We start from the raw sequence: 20,607 nt of genomic DNA, 5'->3' as shown, positions 1-20,607 counted from the left end.
TAAGCCACGTAAAGATGAATATTACACAGAGAATCTGGATTGTGTTGTCTTTGGAATTTTTAACTGCAGAAAAACATTTGATTGTAAAAGCTGTTGAGTTATGCCAAAATGTATATTTTAAAGGTACCTTGACTTCAAAATTTGGATATAAGGATATGTTACTTTGGAAAGGAGTCTCTACTTTTGTTCCCACAGAAAGCCAAAGGCTATGGATTTGTTCCAGATTAAGATACATCAGGTTTGACCAGCCAAGACCCCCTGAAGGTCTCCAATGACACCATGGCCCAGATGATCCAACATCCAGAATGGTTTGAAGGCATCTGGCTCAGACGATACAGCCTCATGGACTATTCCATAATTCTAAAATTTTCTTTGTATCCCCATAAGATACAGCGCCCCCCTCCAGCAGGAAGTAGTAAGAGAAGCTACGCCCAAATTCCCAAATTATATGTAATTTTACTTTGTTAAGGTTAAAACCTTCCTTTTTGAAAAAAAAAAGGGGGAAGTGCTGTGGGATGTATGGCAAATGTGTTGCTAATTAATCAATAAAACACTGATTGGCCGTTGGCTAGGCAGGAAGTAAAGGCGGGGCAAGGAGGAGAATAAAGCTGGGAAGTGGAAGGCTGAGTCAGAGAGACACTGCCAGCCACCACGATGAGAAACAGCATGTGAAGATGCCGGTAAGCCACGAGCCATGTGGCAAGGTATAGATTAATGGAAATGGATTAATTTAAGCTATAAGAACAGTTAGCAAGAAGCCTGCCACGGCCATACAGTTTGTAAGCAATATAAGTCTCTGTGTTTGCTTGTTTGGGTCTGAGTGGCTGTGGGACTGGCGGGTAACAGAGATTTGTCCTGACTGTGGGCCAGGCAAGAAAACTCTAGCTACAGTTTTCTAGGTGACTCCAACACATATCAAATTTGAGGAACAGTTGTGTAAAAGTTACAACATCTATCACATTAAATGTGGACATTTTAGATATGTTCTTGTTAGTCAGAAGCAAGATCTGATTGCTGTCATTACTGGAGGTCCATGCCTCTGGAAGAGAGGGAGGAGGAGGAAGTATGAGAATTAGGAAGAATGGGAAAAGTTGCCTAAAGTTATATTCCATTAAATTATGCAGAAACTAAGATGATATTTAGACAAAACTATGAACATTAATGAGATTATCCAACAGGTTATTAGACATCAGATATAGAGATATAGATACTCAGCAACATTCCTAACATCTGATAATCTATTAGAAATAGATAGCATGACCTGGTGCCTCATCCCTGTAATCTCAGCACTTGAGAGCCTGAAATGGGGGAGTTGCTGTGAGCAAAAGGCCAGCTGAGGGTATAGCATGAGAACCTATCCCAAAATCAAGAGAGACAGAGATGGGGGCGGAGTGTAGAAATGAAAGGCACACCCCCTTTTAGAGAGACAGAGATGGGGGCGGAGTGTAGAAATGAAAGGCACACTCCCTTTTAGAGAGACAGAGATGGGGGCGGAGTGTAGAAATGAAAGGCACGCCCCCTTTTAGAGAGACAGAGATGGGGGCGGAGTGTAGAAATGAAAGGCACACCCCCTTTAAGCCTCTTCTGTTCAACTCACTTCCCTTTTGTGATCAGGTTGTTTTTCTTGAGTTCTTTTGTATATTTGAGATGTTAGTTCTCTATCAAACATACAAGTGGCAAAGATTTTTTTCTTGTCCTGTAGGATGTCTCTTTATTCATTTGACAGTTTCCTTTGTTGCAAAGAAACTTTCAACTTCATGAGGTCTCATTTGTCAGTTGTTTGCCTTACTTCCTGAATGACCAGCGTCCTTTTTAGAAAACCTGTGTCTCTGTCCCACAGCACACTTCCTGTAGTACACTTCCTATGGCATACTTCCTGTAGTGCATTTACTGTTGCATATTTCCTATAGCACACTTCCTATAATGCACTTCCTACTGCATACTTCCTGCTGCACACTTCCTGTAGTGCACTCTCCATTGCATATTTTCTGTAGCACACCTCCTATAGTGCACTTCCTGTAGCATACTTCCTGTAGCATACTTCCTGTAGTGCACTTCCCATTGCATATTTCCTATAGCACACCTCCTACAGTGTACTTCCTACTGCATACTCCCTGCTGCACACCTCCTATAGTGCACTTCCCATGGCATACTTCCTGTAGCACACTTTCTCTAGCTCATTTGAGCTTTGTTCTGAGCTTCCTGAGCCATCTGGAGTGGAATTTGTACAGGATCTATTTCATTCTTGTACATGTTAATTTCCTGTTTTCTCAGCACTGTTTGTTGAAGATTGTTTCGTTTCTCCACTGTGGTTTTTGGCTTGTCAAAACTGAAATCTTTGGCTGAGATTGCTTGAGTCTACATCTGGATCCTCTATTCTGCTCCATTGATCTGTTTTTTTTTTGTGCCAATACCATACTGTTTTGTTGCCTATGGCTCTCTAGCTCAGCTTGACATCAGGCATGGTAATACTCTCAGCCATGTTTCTCTCTTGTTCAAGATTGCTTCGGCTGTTCACAGAACACAGATGACTGAAAAGGAGATAGTTTGGAATTCATAAATAAAACAAATCAGGAGAGGTGAGACAAGTTGAATAGAGCCCTGGTAGAACTTCAGAAAGACCAGTTTCACAGAGGAGACAAACAGTCATTAAACCAAAAGAATTGCTCAACTTCAGTGGGATTGAGGAAAGAAAGATGAAAACAAAATCTCACCAGTTTAGCAAAAATATTTAGCTGTGATAGATAATGCCAAGTGTTGACAAGGACACGAAGTGCGGGCAAGCACTCCCAAGCACGGCTGGGGAGAAAAATGGGTTGTTGCCACCACTGGGAAGCATGCTAGGCTAGTCAAATTGATTATAATCTCCCTTCATGATTTAGCTCTCGACTTGAAGTAGATGCAGAATTTAATGAAAATACATCTGGAGATGTCAGGTATCAACAGAAAAATGGAAATGACCTAGTTTCTATCTCTGACATTAGGAATGTTAAATTACTGAATATGGTATTTTGCAACAATAAGAGTGGATGGACTAGATCGATGTGTCAGTATAGATATATTCCAAAAACATGGAGGAGAGAAGATAGAATGTACACTTACACAATCACGGTGCTACTTGTATAAACCATGCATTTGCTGGATATGTGATGTGAGACATAAAATATGTCAAAGAATGGTAGAGGCTGGGAAAATGGGGCCAAGGCCTCTCATTTATTTAGAACTTTAAAAATCTCTTAATGAGATACAAATGGAGTGGGTGTGAAGGATTCTGGGAGCTAAGCAGCAGAGGGAAGGCATGCTCCTCTGGAGCCTTGACTGTGTGACTGGCTTCCAGGCTAGTTCAGGCAGAAGGGATTTGTACAGGACCTTAGGTACCTTGCTGAATCTTGAAGCTAATTTAGAGTTGTTGACAGATAGTATTCAAAGGCAGAGCGGGTATGATTGTCTGAAAATAAGTAGAGGACACAGTAGTTTCAGAGGCACACATGTGTGTTACCACAGGAGGATGGGCAGAGGGGCCTGAGGATGGGGATGGGGTACTGAGATGTGTGAAGGTGTGTGGTAGTGCTTCACACCTGTTCCAATGTCATCTGCCTTCCGTGACAATTCCATGAAGTAGATGGTTGAATGGTAGCCAGACAAGCATTCATTTTCATATTTCAAAAGAGAGAAACCTGAAACTCAGAAATGTTAAAAAGCCTTGACCCTGCGCCAAGCTAGGTCACGTGGCTATAAATCCAGTGCTCCTGTAAGGATACAGCACTGCTTTCAGTAGAAAGTTAGTATATCCCTCTGCACAGGATAGATGCACATTTCCAGATTCTCCTGTTTCTCCACCCCCTTACCCTCCACTGCATCCAAATGGGAATTTTATTTTCGAAATACATACCATTAAGCCTGAGGTGCCTATTGTCTATGAGGTACCATTCCAGGTAGGACCAGGTCTAAGATTCATGTCCTCATTGTGGGAGTCCAGCTCCTACCTTTTGAAAGGCTCTTAGGTGGAAGACAGATGGATAAGAAAATATCAGATAGAAGGAGAGACCTAGCTGATGAGAGAAAGACAGAAACACAGGATAGCTTTGGGAGGGCCTGGATCAATACCCAACAGTCCAGAAATTTATTCAAAAGAGCTTTTTATAATATGCCAAGGGAAGAGGCAAAAGACTTCCCCCTAGCAACATCAAAGCACATCATACAGCCAAGTGTAGACCCTTCCAAACACCTGGTAACCACATCCGTGGTCAAATCATCTGATTATGCAGGCCTGCTGGGTAAAGCAAGCTTAGATTCTCTGACCCTGAGTAAGTTCTCACTAGGAAGCCTCTGTGGGCTCCCACACCTCATGATGCTAGTAGTTTAAACAGACCTGCACTAGAGTTCTCAGTAGAGTTGTGGAGTTGGGGCGTTTGGAGTCCTAAGTGACTAAAGGAGGTGCGGATGATTCTATGCATCTCTTAAGAATGGAACAGTCTGCATAATGCTATATAGCCACTGTCCTCTTATCAGGGAATTCTATTCCCTCCATTATCAAGATACCTTAAGTAAAGCAGACCCATCCCTGGCTCAGGTATAAATTCTGGTTATTCTTAATCTCAGCTTGCCGAACTTTATCTTGTAATTAAATTGCTTGGAGGAATAAATAAAAAATCAAGTCTGCAGAGCTCCAGAACCTGAGCCATGCCTGATCTCTTGATTTACTAATGTCCTAGGTCTCAAGACCCAGCCATACCACTCTTGAATATTTACCCAAAGGACACTCCATCCTACCACAAGGACAGTTGCTCAACTATGTTCTTTGAGGCTTTATTCACAATAGCCAGAAACTAGAACCAACCTAGATGTCTCTCAACCAAAGAATGAAAAGAAAATGTGGGACATTTACACAATGGAGTATTACTCAGTTGTTAAAGAAAATGACAGCAGGAAATTTGCAGGCAAATAGAGGGAACTAGGAAAAAAATCATCCCAGGGGAGGTAACCCAGATCCTGAAAGACAAATATGGCGTGTACTCACTTATAAGTGAATATTAGCTGTTAAGCAAATGATAGCCAAGCTACAATCTGTAGACCTAGAGAGGTTAGGTAAAGAGGAGCACTCTAGGGGGGAATGCATGGATCTCCCTGGGAAGGGGAAATAGAATAGATTTTGCAGGTAGACTGGGGTGGGTGGGGATGGGAACAGGAGGGATCAAGTGTGTGGGGAGATGGAGGGAGAGGATGTGGGGAGAGAGGGCTAGAATTGGGGAGCATTATGGGGTCAGTGTGGAAATCCAGTGCAGTGGAAACCTCCTGGAATTTATGAGGGTGATCCTAGTGAGGACTTCTAGTAATGAGGGATATGGAGTCTAAACTGCCATCTCTTGTAGCCAGGGAAGGCTCCCAGTGGTGGGACTGGGCTGCGTTCAATTGAGTAGCTGTCCTGTGGAGATCCCCAAACAACCAAGGCTAATGCTAGGACAGAGGATCACTTTCCACATTCTGATAGTGGTGCCTCATTGCCAAGGACAACATCCACACAGCTCATTGAAGGTGGAGAAGTCCAGTTGTTACCTGCGTGGAGCCTTCACCCTGTTCCTAGTCTCTTTGCTGTGGCAAGGTACTCTGCAGGCTACCGAAAGTGAACCGTGGATATAAACTCAGCCACAAAACCTCTGACCTACAGTCTGTCCTGCTTGCAAGATGTGCTGGGGCAATGGTGATACAGAAATTGTGAGAGTGGCCAACCACCGTCTGATTTAACTTAAGGCTCACTCCAAGAGAGGGAGCCTGTGCCTGACACTGCTTGGGTGGCCAGAAACAGGAGACTGGATAGCTTGGAGACCTAGAGTAGAACCAAATACGATTGGTCAGAGAGAGAGAGAGAGAGAGAGAGAGGAGAGAGAGAGAGAGAGGAGAGAGAGAGAGAAACAAGCAAGTCAATGAAATGACCCTAATGATATTCTGCTATACTCATAGGTCGGTGCTTTGTACAATTTTCTTCACAGAGAGGCTTTCTTTGGCAGCAGGTGGGAGTGGATGCAGAGACCCACAGCCAGACATTGTGCAGAGAGAGAGAGAGAGAGAGAGAGAGAGAGAGAGAGAGAGAGAGGCCTCCAGCTGGTCTCTCCCTTAGGAGTTCAGGGAATCCTGTGGAAGAGGGGGTAGAAAGACTGTAGGAGTCAGAGGGGGTGGAGGACACCAGAACACGGCCCACTGAATCAACTAAGCAGGTCTCACATTGGGCTCACAGAGACTCAAGTGACAAGCACAGGGCCTGCATGGGTCTGCACCAGGTCCTCTGCATATATATTGTGGCTGTTAGCTTGGTGTTTTTGTGGGCCTCCAAACTGTGGGAGTGGGTGTGTCTCTGACTCTTTTGCCTGCTCTTGGGACTCTTTTCCTCCTGTTGTGTTGCCTTGTCCAGCTTTGGTGTGAAGGCTTTTGCCTTGTCGTGTTGTATTTTGTTTTGTTGTGTTTGGTTGTTGTCACTGGAGACCTGCTCTTTTCTGATGGGAGATGGAGGGGGAGTGGGTGTGAGGGAGAGGGGAGGGAGGGGAAAGCATGGTTAGGATGTATTGCATTTTATTTTTCAATAAAAAGTGGAAAAAATAGAAAAAAATCGTTTGCAGAGCCCCAAACCTGAGCCAAGCCCAATATCCGGACTCATTAGCAAGTCCTAGGTCTTGGTGTCAAAGGGATCTTTCTTTGTGAAGCACCATGTGTGAAAATCCCTTCTGATATCATTGCCCTCAGCCACTGGCTTAGCCATGCACATGAAAAACCATCTTGGCCAGTGTGATTGACAGATGGTGAAAGCTCCTAGAAATGGTTCTTTGCCATTAGTTGGAACAAAGCAGCCATGTAAACACCCGAGTCAAAACCTGAGAGAAGAGCTGACTGACAGAAAGACAGAACCAGGCTTGGACGGTCCTACAGCTGGACTTCCTGTTCAGCTAGCATATGTCTTATTGTTTAAGTCCTTTTAAATCAGTTTTATTTCATGTGCCACAAAAATTTCCTGATTGAGGCTGGAGAGATGGCTCAATGATAACTTCTCTTGAAGAAATCATCAGTTCAGTTCCCAGCATCCATACTGGACAGCTCACAATTGCTTGAACTCAGTTTCAAGGGATCTGACACCCACTTGTGGCCTGTGAGGGTGCCTGCTTGTACATGGGGCACATACCCCTCTACACACATATACATAATAAATTTTTAAAATAACCTTTCCTGGTAGATAGATCTACTGCTAATACTACCTATAGATTAATGTCTGTCTCCTTATTCATACTCAAGAAGTCTTTATGGGTATTGACATGAAGTTGACCATGCTAGCATTGAACTTGCTCATGAGGCAGGGAGGAGACACTGGGATCCATCCAGGAGCTTGATGGATTATAAAAAAAAATTGTATTTTTATGACTCCCTGGAAAAGTACCTCATGTCCCTTTCCCAGACACATACCGTTTGTATACACACCATGTATGTGAACGAACAGGCTTATTGTTGATTTGGCTGTAGCACTGAATCTTTGGAATGAGGAGAACTATTTTTGTCTTGATGCAGGTCTTTTTTTTTTTTTAATTCCTTTATTTTTATTTCTGTGTGTTTTTGTGTGAGTGTGGGTGAGTGCTTACCACAGCACACCTTTGGAAGTTAGAGACATCTTGGAGTCAGTTCTCACCATCTATCATGTGGGGTCCTGGGACTGAACTCAGATTGTCAAGTTAACAGCAAGTGCTGAGTTATCTTGCTGGCCCAGGAAATTGAATGCAAGCTTTTTAAATTTTTTTTTTTGTGGTTCTTGGGGTTGAACCTTGGCCTCATGCATGCTTGGCCAAGTGCTTTCCTACAGAGCTCCCACATCCCCAGCCCCACACAGGTTCTTTCTTGAAAGTTGGATGCTCTTTCCAAGGTTGAGTTCTTTTGGGCCTGTTCCTCAATGCTTGAAGCTTTATATTGTCCTTGGTAGGATCCTTTTATCCAGTCTTGTGCCTTTCTGGCCTCCAAACCCACCAGTACATGAGTTAAACTTGGCTTGCCCCATCAGGTAGGGGATTGGTTTGGGAAGAATGGGACTGGGTATACAACTAATATTTGTGCATTTCTATACACTTTACGTTGAGCTTGGAGTATTCACAGGATATCAACTGACCCTTTGAAAAGTGTCTGAGGTGCCAGGAGGGCAGCTTATTGTTATTGTATCAATTTTCAGATAGAGAACTACTATAGACCAAGATTACACTCAGCTTAGAAATTAAGGGGCAGGAAAGGCAAGTATGCTTGGCAACTAGTTTCCAAAATATGTTCCAGTAAATATGTTAACACTGAAGATTCTGAAGTGCACAGCTGTTGAAAAGATTATGCAAAGTTACGCATTCGGCAACCATGGAGGATTTTCTATTGGCTGCTGTTTACACACACAGGGGATTGATAAGCCTGTGAAACAAGAGCTGATCTGCTGTTCTTTTGAGTCGTATTGTCTCTTCTCATCACACCCACTCTCATCACCCACCTGCCTTTTAGCTTCTGTCCCCACTGAAGCCCTTCTTGCTGACACTACTGACTTGGGGTTGGAGGGTGAGAGTGCAAAGCACGGCCTTTTCCAAAAGTGGCGTCTTCCCAGCTTTGGTCTTATGTTCCCGGCTCTGCCTCCTGTGGCCACTTTTTGTTCTTCCCCCAGGTTCTCTGAGTTTGATACTCTTTAGGTTTTGTTCTTACCTGGGTGGTCATCTGGGTTCTCTTTTTACCAGTTGTCCATGTTATCATTCTGAGTTACCTGTCTATGAGCTCATCCTCCCTGCTGAGTTCTAGAGACCAACCAGAAATTCACACCATTGATGCTAACACACAGACTAAACCCCCAACATCTCCCTGCAGACCACACTTTTCTTCTGGATTCTTTTATTTTCTTAAAAATAATTACTTAGTGATGAAAACCAGAAGTTGTGATGTCCATATGAGACTCTATCCTTTGAACTTGGCCCTTGTTGGTGGTCCTGACTGCCTCCCTCCCGAAGAACTCACACCTGTCTCTCCTCTCTCCTCTTGTCCCTCATGCCATGAGTGAGCTGAGCTGGACTGCTCCTGCCTAAAACAGCATCCTGATTGGCATGGAGCCTGCAGTCTTTTATTTTCTGGTTTGTCTTGCCACTTGATGGACCTGTCATCCTTGAACTTACATCCTCCTCTTTCTTGGCACACAGGCTCTTCCATCTCTCATGCTGGCCTGAATATTTGCTCTCATCCCCTTCCTCTGCACTACCACTTTAGTTTCCAAACCACCCATATGTTCTCTCACATACTATGGCTAGCACTTCCTGCATTCTCTGCTTTGGGAAGCCAGGGAAAGTGTCAGAGGATGAGCAGAGATGTGCCATGTGTTACTTCTGCAAGTGGAAGCCATGCGTCTTGCCTCAAGGAGTTTGTATTTTAGTGGGAGGCAGCTGCATATACAATTACTGTAGTTTGTGATATTCTATATTAGAAATATAAAAACAAGTCATCAGTAGGAAGACAACAAAGAGGAACTTGTGTGATAAAAACCTTTTCAACTCAAATTAGGAAAACATAATACTGCTAACTACCTTAGTCTACTCATGCTTGGGCTGGATAATTTTGCGTCAATTTGACAGATGCTAGAGTCATCAGAGAGGAGGGAGCCTCAGCTGAGAAAAATGCCTCCATAAGATCTGCAAACCACCCAGCCTGTAGGACATTTTCTTAATTAGAGACTGATGTGGGAGGGCCCAGCCTGTGTGGGTAGTGCCTTCCTTGGACTGCTCATTCTGGGTTCTATAAGAAAGCAGGCTGAGCAAGCCACTGGGAGCAAGCCAGTAAGAAGCACCCTTCAACAGCTTTTGCAGCAGCTCCTGCCTCCAGGTTCCTGTCTTGTTTGAGTTCCTGTCCTGACTTCCTATTTTGATGAACAGAGATGTGGAAGTGTAAGCCAAATAACGCCCCGCCCCCATCAAGTTGCTTTGGTCAGTGTTTCATCCCAGCAACAGTAATCCTAACTAAGTCAATGTTACTATAATGAAATGCCACAGGCTGGGTGGTTTGCAAACAATATACATGTATTACTTACATTTCTGGAGGCTGAGAAGTCAAGAGCAAAATGCTGGAAGGTCTGTTGTCTGGTCTGCCCTCTTCCTGGATCACAAGCAGTTATTTTCACACAGTGGAGAAGACATGAGAGCTCTCTGGGTTCTCTTTTGTGAGGACACTAATTCCAGTCATAGGGCCCCACCCAATCACTGCTGGAAAGCTCTGCCTCCAAGAACCATGGAACAGGGGAGAAGGATTCAGCATATGAACTTGAGAGAGGGGAACACAAAGAATGAGACCACAGCATGACTTACTCATATTCACAAAGCATCTAACTAAGCAAACCTCTCCAGAACACAGGGTCTAACTATGTTAGATGCCTTAAGCCTAGCAAACACAAGAGAACAATGGGTACAAGGACATTGTGACACTAAGCAGAATGTATGGCACGTACAAAGGGTTTTATTTTTATTTATGAGCATACGTGTGTCTCTCTGAGTGTACGTAAGCATGTGTGCATAGGTGCCCATGGAGGCCAGGAAGGGGCACTGGATCTCTGGCAGCTAGAGTGACAGGCAGATGTGAGCCACCCAACACGAGTGCTGGAAACTGAACTCTGGTCCTTTGCAAGGGCAGCCAGCACTCCTACCCACTGACCCATCTCTCCAGCCCCCAGGATGGGATACTTTCTGAAGAGCTCATGGAAATCGTCACTGTTTTATTACATTGCAATGGGTCTCATTGCCCACTCTCCTCCTCTCCTGAACGTTAGTACTTTGGAGATGTCTACCTGGTTTTCCTGGGTGTCCCCTCTATGCTCTCAGACATTTTGTTCACTGAGTACCAAAGCTAGTATCTCCAGCTCAGCAATTATTCGGAAATGGCCCTGGTGGTTCCATGTCATCAGGTCCAGCCTTTCTTACATCTCCTCTTCCTCCCCAGTGACACCTAATGCTTGTGTGTACCTTTTGTTTTAGTAAATACCTCATGGCTGATGAAGTAAGAGACTGGGCATTAGATCAGACTCTTAAATCCGGTCTATAGCTAAACTTCTCAACTTCCACTTCCTAACTGCAACCCAGTCGTGCCTATCTCTACCTGGTCCAAGCTACCAGCATCTCAGTCTTGTTGCTATGAGCAACTACTGATGCTCATCGTTGTTCCCTGCATGCTCCCACATTCTCTAAGGGGTCACAATCAAATATTTCACATTTCCTTTCTGACTTATCATTAGTGTGCATGGTGTGAGTATGAAGGTATAGGTAGGCCTGTGCCACAGCATTTGTGTGTAGGTCAGAGGTCAATTGCAGAAATTGTGTCTCTCTTTCCACCATGAGTTGGAGACCAAACACAGATTATCAAGGATGTGTAGCAAGTTCTTGAATACATTTAGCCACCTCAGCAGTCTCAAGTCCTTTTATTTTTTAGTTAGTTTATTACAATTGTGTGTTTGTGTGTGTGTGTGTGTGTGTGTGTGTGTGTGATATGAGTGTGATATAAGTGTGCCACAGCATGTGTGCGTATGGAAGAGGACAACTTTGCCGAGTCCGTTGACATGGATTCATTCCGGTGCTGGCACTCAAGTTGCCAGGCATGTGTGGTGGGGGCCTTTCTATGCGGAGCCATTCCAGATTCCTAAGAGCACGTACTAGTGCTGCATGAATAGCCTGTATCCTGGGATACAACAACAGAAGAGAAATTAATGACGACACCCATGGAAGTTGATAGTTTAAAGTTCAGTGAATAGAGGTACGCTAGTGTTGATTTCTCGGTTTTGCTGGGTGTGCCCTGGTTTCACAGGACAGTAGCATTATGGGAAACTGGCTCACAGCTATGTAAAAATTCTCTAGCATCTTGGCCACTTTTCTGTAAATATAAGATAAATAGACAACTTAAAGTTTCTTTGGAAACATTAGGGGCTCCCACACCCCTTACATTAAAGGCTGAAACTCTTAGCATGACCAGATTTTTCTTTTAGCCAGACTAAACTTACTATTTAATCCTTTCCATGAGATAAACCTTTCCCTTGCCTCTACCCTTTCAGAGTAAGGGAAGCTTGATCCAAGTTTGCTGGAAGCTAATAAATGTTAGATTTTAAAAATTTAAAGAACATGTATAAATTGGATTTCGATAGAGGTTGGGATTGTATAAGCCACCCACATTGGTTTTCAGTGGAGTGAGGACAGCACAGACAGCCTTCATCTGGCTGATGCTGTTTCTCCCTGATGCTCTCTGCACGCCTGACGCAGGGACACTTCCCCTTCCCTTCACTGTCCTCTGTTGCCATCCTTAACTTACACACCAGACCCAACCCAGCCAAGACCAGAGCTTCTGAAAATCCACTCAAGGGGATGGGAGGAAATAGCGGCCCCACGCACCTTCCTGCTGTCTTCTCCCACTCACCCTGCCCATTCCACCTCCCACAAATCCCTTGTGGAAATCTCCAAAACTGCTTCTTCTTTATAGTTGGTATTATCCCACTGGAAGGAAATGTGGAGCCAGGTAAGAGGAGCTATGTCAGGCTGCCAGATGGTTTGGGTGACAGGTGTGGTGAACAGGCTATAGATTAAAGCAAGGTTGAGGGGATCAAGTGCTGGGATCACTTTGGAGAAGAGTCAAGCGAATCTCCTCACAGCACACTACTGAGCCACGTCCCAACATCCCTGAATATTGCTGGGACTTCATCTCAACCCAGGACAAAGTCTTCTCTCCTCTGTTCCTTTCTTCCCTACTCCCATGCGACCATCCACCCCCTCCAGCCGCTCTTAAAGTGGTAACAAGAAAAATCAATAACTGGTTATTTTAGGCCACACGGTTCTTTACAGTGTCACAATCTGAATGTGATGGCCACATTTCCACAGGCACATACTCATCTCCAGCCTCCCTCCTCTGCATCCTATCTCCTGCTTCCACTAGTCAGATCTGGTATCAGGCTAGTCAGTCTAGAATCAACGTGGGCCTTTCTGACTCCAAAGTCCTTGTCCTTTGTTCAAGTCCCAGCATCATTTTCTCAGAACACTCTTTACTGCTACATAGTAGGGAGGGGGCAGGGGCGTAGGTGCAATGTGCCTTTCAGAAGTGAGAAGTCTTTACCTCCCAGCAGGTAAAGTGCATGGAGAAACAGATTGCCCAGGTGTTGTGGGGATGCTCTGGGGTCACCCACGTGAGCTGTGAACTCTTTGGGGTGGCTCAGGTGAGGTGGGGACGTCTTGAGGTCCTACTTCATCTTGCCGTTTGCTAAGATAGAATCCACTCTCACATGTATCTGAAAACAAGGTTTTGAAGAGTCTCATCTTCTGCCCCCAGATACCACGCCCTTAACACACTCCAAAATGATGGACAGAGCATTTAATACATGGAATGCTTTTCCTTCCATTTACACGGTTGTAAATTACAAAGTGTTGCTCACTTCACAAAATAAAACCATTTCCAGATTATTTTTGACAGTATCAAGAAGTACAGCAGAAGCCACAACAAACAAATCTGTACAGTGTGAGGAGTGTTGACAGCAGGGAGCAGGCCAAACTGAACCCCAGATGCCAAGATTCTGCCTGCAGGGCCTGGGGAAGGTACTGAACAACAGCCTCTGCAGTCTCCACCCCCTTAACGTGGCGGTTCTCTTCTGGGCACTCCAGACAAGACTGGTCAGTACATGGGTCATCTCAGACAATCCACACAAAGACACTGCAACTGGCTTTAAAAATCTAGATTTACAGTTTTTGCTGTTTTAAATATTTTGCCTATCTTACAAATATAGAGATCTTGGTGTGAAAAACTCATGCTAAGATAAATATAACCAATTGGATGGGGCTCTAGTAATAAAATCATGTTAAATTATCTTCCATACAGAACAACTTTCATGAAGGAAAAACATTTGGTAAAAAAAAAAAAAGCCTTATTTATTCATAACTTAATAATAGGTTTATAAAACAAAAGTAAGGAAGAAGACTCAACAATGATCCTGTAGGTTCGTGATTCATCAATATGGAAATATGGCAAAGAGTTTCAATTTTCCATTGACATAAACTTGACAGGCCCAGCTGAGGAGAGGAAAAGTGCTAACCTGTGATGTGGCCCAGGTGCATCCCATGTCCTCAGGTCACTTTGGGTAACAAGACACACTCTGCATGTTCTAGGACACACACTGGAGATATGGAAAGGCCACAACCAATTCCATAACATCCTCTGGGGAGTCACAAAATGCTTATAGAAAGGAAACTTGTGGATGCTTCGGACCATCCTAAGAATCACTATGAACATACACTATCTCACAGCAGAAAGCCAGTGCCAAGGAGCACAAACTGTGAAAAGCCGGGGCGTGGGAGGAGGGGTGGACTTTCATTGAAGCACTAATCAGGACAGAGGTATGTCAAGGTGATACTGCATTTCCGGTCAACATTCACCAGCCATCACAGCAAGAACGGGGACAAGCTTGGTACAGGGCAATAACCAATGCACTGCATTGAGTTCTATTTGCTAAAATAAAATAACATTCTTGCAGCTAAAATAAAATACATTTTACAATATAGGATTCATTTAACATTTAACATATAGAATTGTCTTCTTTTTTTGAAGGTGGAAAATGTATACTGTACCAAGTACCTTTATGAATTAAGTTCCCTTTTATTACTGGTAAGACTGAAGCTTAAAGGTCTACATTTTTTTTAATAAGTTAAAGAAAGATTTATTAATCACTCTTCCAGCAAAACGGACATACATACGAGGCACGGCAAAAGACCCGAGGTAAGGGGTTTCCTACCCTCACCCTTGCTCTCCTGTGGAAGAGGGAGACACAGTCCCCAACTCTGCAGTCCACTGTGGTCCAGGAAATTCTGCCACTTGTTTGAAAAACAAATCAAGTGTAAGAAATGTTTTTATTCCATTAGCGATACCAGCTCATTTCCCTGATGGATTAGAACAAAACGTCTTCGTTTTCTATTAAAATCTGCACAATCAACTTTTGGTACCGCATGTCATGGAGGGTGGTGAGGGTGCTGTCCTCGGGGGGTCTCATCAGGGTAGGCCCGAACACGATCCCCAGATTCTCTGCGTTCATCAAATTGTCCTTTTCATTCATAGTAACCCTGCAAGGCAAACACAGAAACCTCATGCACATTTGCAGAAGGACTAACATACTAGCTATTTGCACTTTGGTTCCGAGACCATCTCTGGGTTCAGGAGCCTGCAAAAGCAAATGGAGACTAAGAATGAAAGACTGTCTTTTAACAGGTAATGTTCTGATTTATTTTCCTTTTTTAGTTATTGATACTGCCTTCAGTCAGTAGAACTAAATGACTTACTAGAATCGAGAGTGAAGACAGTTTACAGATTGGGAATCTGTCCTTCCTCTTGAAGAAATGTGCAACTGTTATTTAGGGGATATCGGTTTGAAGGGGCAGGAGGTCACTAGCTGACCCATGGGACCTTCATGGGCCTCTCATGGAAGTCTGGTTTTCGTCACTACTTCCTACAGGTCTGCATGCTGGAGAAGGGGCTGAGTGTGGATTGGTACAGAGGGGAAAGACTGTTTGTAGAACAGGCTGCTCTGTGTTTAGGAAGACCCTGGCTATTGTCACAGGGCAGAAGAATGGCTGGAATGTGGCCAGACTAGAGGGCAATTGTTTATTATGCCTAGTTCCCAAAGGATAAGGTACAGAGCAGTCATTATTGTTGGACCAGCATCCAGAGAAGAACCAGAGGCTTTAAGGAGGAAATCTAACTCCTAAAGTTGCGTTACTGGTTTCTCTTTGGAATGGATGATGATTTTCCAGATTCTGGCCTTAAGGAATTAAGTCTTTTAAGAGTGTTCATCATAGACAAAAAGGAGTAAGTTCTACAAAACAGAATAGACTGTGTTAAACACGTGTTTAGGTTTTGCTGAGAAACAATCCCTTGTTCTCTGTTCCCTTGGAGCAGATTCAAATTAGCCACTTCATGTTATTTTTGGTCAACTCAGTCTGAATCATTTTCATGCTGCAGAGCTAAAAAACAAACAAACAAACAAAAACAAACAAACAAACAAAAAAACCAAGCAGGAGAGAGGTCATTCTTCATCCTGGGAGGAGGGACCTCAATTGAGAAAAGGTCTTCATCAGATTGGCCTGTGAGCCATTTTCATGATTGATGATTGACATGGGAGGGCCCATCTACTGTGGGTGGTGCCATCCTTGTAAGCAGGGTTCCTCCATGGCCTCTGCTTCAGTTCCTGCCTCTAGCTTCCTGCCTCCAGGTGCCTGCCTTGAGTTCCTGCCCTGACTTCTCTCAGTGAAGAAATGTAAGCCAAATAAACCCTTTTCTCCCCTAGTTGCTTTTGGTCATGGCCTTTATCACAGCAACAGAAACCTAACTAGACCAGGCATGAGTACCTGAGAGTGGATGGTTGTCATAATAGACTGGGCCATGTTGTTTTTCTGAGGTTTGTGGAGTGTTTGGAACTTTGGGCTGGAGAAGCCATTAGTGCTCAATGGGGTGTTCTGTGTGCTCTTAGAAGATAAGAATGCTGAGAATAGCCGTAGAACCTGCATGGGACCGGACTAGACCTCTGCAGACAGGAGATAGTTGTGTAGCTGGGTCTGTCTGAGGGGCCCCTGGCAGTATGATCAGGATCTATCCCTGGTGCATGAGCTGGCTTTCTGGAGCCCATTACCTATGGTCGGATACCTTGCTCACCCTTGATGCAGCAGAAAGGGGCTTGGTCCTACTTCAACTCAATGTACGAGGCTTTGCTGTGCCCCCCCCCATGGGAGAACTTACCCTTTTGGAGGAGAGGATGAGGGGTGGGTCAGGGGAGGGGCTTAGGCGGATGGTGGTGGTGGTGGTGGTGGTGAAGCAGGAGGAGGGATGAGAGGGGGATCTGTGGCTGGTATGTAAAATGAATAAAAAATTCTTTTTTAATTAAATAAAAAAGAATGCTGAGAACAATGCAGGTGATGGAGGCCTGGCATATGAAGTTTCAGTAGGAAGCCAAGACTGCCTCAGGGCTGCTCATACAGTGGTTTGAACTGTGTGGTTCTGGTCAGCTGCGGCTGAAGAATCAGCTGTGATTAAGAAACTAGCATCCTTGAGGTAAAGTCTCCTGGAAGTATTTCCCCAGGGTCAGCACACAGAAGTGGTGGTCCAGAGGGAGCCAAGGCTGCATCCCACGCTGATAGCCAGAAATGGAAATGGAAATGGGAAAAGTTGTTAGCCTTCCTCTCTGGAGTGGACAGAGGCTCCTTTAAAGGAAACAATGCTGCCTTCCTTGGGCATCTCCAGTCACAGCTTCTAGAATTCACACCACACCAAGAGCTGCTCTGTGTACTTTCAGTGGGGTGCCCTGAACGTCTTCCTGCCCTGGGCAGGTCAGGGGTGGTCAGGTATGGAGGGGTTGGCTTACTTTCTGAGGTGGATCATCAGGTATCGCAGGGTCTCATAGTGGGCAGGAGGCAGCAGCATCAGGACCTCATGGACAGCTTCCAGCCTCTCATCCGCATTGGCGATTTCTGTGAAGAACACACAATCAACAACACTGGACATCAACAGTCCAGAGGCATGAGGAGAAGTCTGTTTTCTTTGTCTTTGTTGCAAATGGGGCATCTAACAAATTCTTACAATCTCATATACTCTTTCACTCAGCTTCCTTGTGTCCTGTCTCATTCCAGAAAGAGCTGAGGTTGAGCACTGTATATTTAAATGGACATCTGTGAAGTAGGTGGCTTTTGTGCTCACCACCCAGGGAGCAAGAGTCCTGTAGAGTTCTTAACTCTGGTGGTGTATACACAGTTTGTGTTGCCCTTCTGAGGCCTGACTGTGTTGAATCTATCAAAGCTCTAATTTCCTCTGTATTGTGTGGGTAGTGTGCCCTTGAAGTTGTCTAATGGCTCTTTCCTTCCTAGGCCTCCATTTCAAATACACTTTTCAATTCAAGGACATTGGCAGATGGGCCAATCAACAATGCTGTCAATAAAAGCATATGCACAAAGGCACTGCAAGGGTTAACCTTGTGTGCAACCCAGGTTAGGAAGCAGATACTATGCACATTATCAATGGAAGGAAGAGTGTGTGGACTTCGGGCCACTGATAGGTTTTGGCAGGCACTCTAGGCAAGCCCTTCTGCTATCCCTCTTGGAATGGAAACACTTGCTGCTAGAACCTTTTCTATCTCATACCACCAGAACCCAGGGGGCAGGACCACAGCTCACCTGGAAAGTACATTGTGCATGGATCTTGTGGTGGTTTGAATGTAATTGGCCCCCACAGAATATAATTGGCCCTCATAATCTCATAGAGAGTGGCACTATTAGGAGGTATGCCTTTGTTGGAGTAGGTAAGGTCTTGTTGGAGGAAGTATGTCATTGTGGGGATGGGCTTTGAGGTTTCCTATGCTCAACATACCACTGAGTTTGTCAGTCAACTTCCTGTTGCCTGCAAGATGTTGGATTCTCAGCTACCATCTGCCTGCACGCCACCATACTCCCACCATGATGATAATGGACTGACTTCTGAACTGAAAGCCAACCACCCCAATTAAATGTTTTTTGTAAGAGTTCTGTGGTCATGGTGTCTCTTTACAGCAATAAAAACCCTAGGACAGATCTCAACAGGCCTTTGCTTCCTCCTGTCAGACACTAACATATATACTGAAACCTTTAAAGATACATAATACTCTACAAAGCCAAAAGTACGTCCATGCATCTCAGCATCTGAGTTCCTCCTGCTTTGTTACTACCCATTACCAGGCAAAGTGTGGCCCCTTCTCTTGAAATACCCTTTACCCGCCCTCTCCCAAGAGCAGTGGGCCTAGCTGGTCAACACTGGATGAGGAACTGTTGGCTGATAGAAGATAAATGCTGATGGTCCCAGGCTAGCTTTGATCTCCAGATCCTCCTGACTCTGCCTCCTTTAGTGCTGGGATTCTGCAGCTCTACAGCTGACTGCTTTTACTTACCTTGAACAACATGAACAGGCAAAGCCTGGATGTGGTTTTAGCTGGTTCCCAATGTGACTTTGCACAGTGGTTTACATGTCCCTCTTTGGAGAAAAACTAATTTTTTTTTAATTACAAAAATTTACTTTCAGAAAATGCTAGAACTGATCTCCCTGTGCTCCTGTCCAGGACACAGGGAGCAATGATGAGAGTCAGAGCTGCCTGGTTCTCAGCTTCTGCCTGCAGAGCTGGACGGGTATGGATGTGGAACATCTAGCGAGTGCTACCTGGGTTTCTATTTGCTGAACTTCTGGGGCCCCACTCGACAAGGCCAGTGCCCATGAAAATCTTGGAAGAGTTCTTAGCTTTATTTTTCCTGAGATGAAGAGGCCTGTAGTTCTCTGTACTTACTCGCTGCCTCTATAAATTTGGAATAGGTGTCGTATGTGATGACTGGGATGGGTAAATCTCTGAAGTACAGTTTCAGGGCTCCAGTGATGATGTTTATGTCTGGGTAGATGTTAGCAGAGATATCGGCCTTTTCACCATCTGAAAAACAGGGAATGGTCCACGGCTCAATTAGATCTTCTCTCACCAAGTTAAAGCAGACGCAGGAAAAGGAGATCCCACAGATGTGTCCTGGCAAGCCTCAGACTCTCAGCTCCTAATAATGTCGGGAGCTTGAGGTGACAGAAGGGCCCTCAGTGAGAGTGGCAGAGCTCTGAAGAGTGAGGACAGACAAGAGGGCAGCAGGGTAGATGAGCAGGACTTCTCTAGTTCCAGACCCTGCTAACCAGCCAGCAGAAATGCATCACACTAATTCCTATTGCAGACATGCCTCTTCATGATAGAGAAACAACCTAATATGAAGTGACATACAATGATACACATGTATGAAAATGTCATCATGAAACTTGATATGTTGTGGCCAGATCATCTTTTTTAATCTCTATGTTGTCTTTGCCAGTGTTTTTGGCCTTGGACTAGAAGATCATATGTATAAATAATCACTGGATATTTTTGGTTTCCAAGGCCTTTTGTCAGGCTCACTGAAGTGTCTTTGAATGTGACCCTTCCTACTCATAGCATAGGTACAATTCTATTTCTTGTTAATTGTTATGGTTATTCTCAAGGCATTTTTTGTGTGTGCATAGGTGTGAGTATGTGTATGCATGTGGTATGTGTATATACATGCCCCTTGTGTGCACACATGGAACCAGGAGCCATCAAGCCCCAGCTGTCCTCCTATCTCCAACCCCACAGTGCTGAGCTTACAAGCACACATGAGATCTTTAAGTGGGTTCTGGAGATTTGAACTCAGATCTTCATGCTTGCTCACCAAGTGCTCTTACCTGCTGAGCCATCTTCCCAGCACTTTGAAGCATTCTATTTTTTAAAAAAGATTATATTTAATTTTTTAGGGGGTCTAGCTGTGCTGTGCCACGGCTCACAGATGGCAGTCAGAGAATGACTTGTAGGAGTTGGCTATCTCCTCCATCGTGTGGCTCTAGGGGATGGAACATTAGTGGTAGGGCTTGGTGCCAAGTACTCACTCACTGAGCCGTCTTGCTGGCCCTTAAATATATATATTTTTTTAACTTTCAAGTTTTACTATTAGTTTCAAACCATTTCACCTAACACAGGTCATGAGATTTTTTTTTCTGGATAAA

At 44.4% G+C, this 20,607-nt stretch overlaps 1 protein-coding gene across 3 annotated transcripts in view; it reads right to left on the bottom strand.

The window, feature by feature from the left end:
* Nucleotides 1-14,887: 14,887 nt before the first annotated feature.
* Nucleotides 14,888-20,607, bottom strand: part of LOC131906972 (beta-chimaerin) — a 32,962-nt gene continuing 27,242 nt past the window's right edge. For all 3 annotated transcript variants that reach the window (XM_059257868.1, XM_059257869.1, XM_059257866.1), the window contains 3 exons: nt 19,349-19,486; nt 17,408-17,513; nt 14,888-15,116 (listed from right to left, as the gene is read on the bottom strand). In XM_059257868.1, the coding sequence (XP_059113851.1) occupies nt 14,945-15,116; nt 17,408-17,513; nt 19,349-19,486 (416 nt within the window). In that variant the 3' untranslated portion in view covers nt 14,888-14,944. The remainder of the gene's footprint in view (nt 15,117-17,407; nt 17,514-19,348; nt 19,487-20,607) is intronic.

This window comes from Peromyscus eremicus, chromosome 3 (genome assembly GCF_949786415.1).
Source record: "Peromyscus eremicus chromosome 3, PerEre_H2_v1, whole genome shotgun sequence".
Classification (NCBI taxonomy): domain Eukaryota; kingdom Metazoa; phylum Chordata; class Mammalia; order Rodentia; family Cricetidae; genus Peromyscus; species Peromyscus eremicus.
The sequence above is the reverse complement of the archived record's forward strand: the minus strand, read 5'-3'. Positions and strand labels throughout refer to the sequence as shown.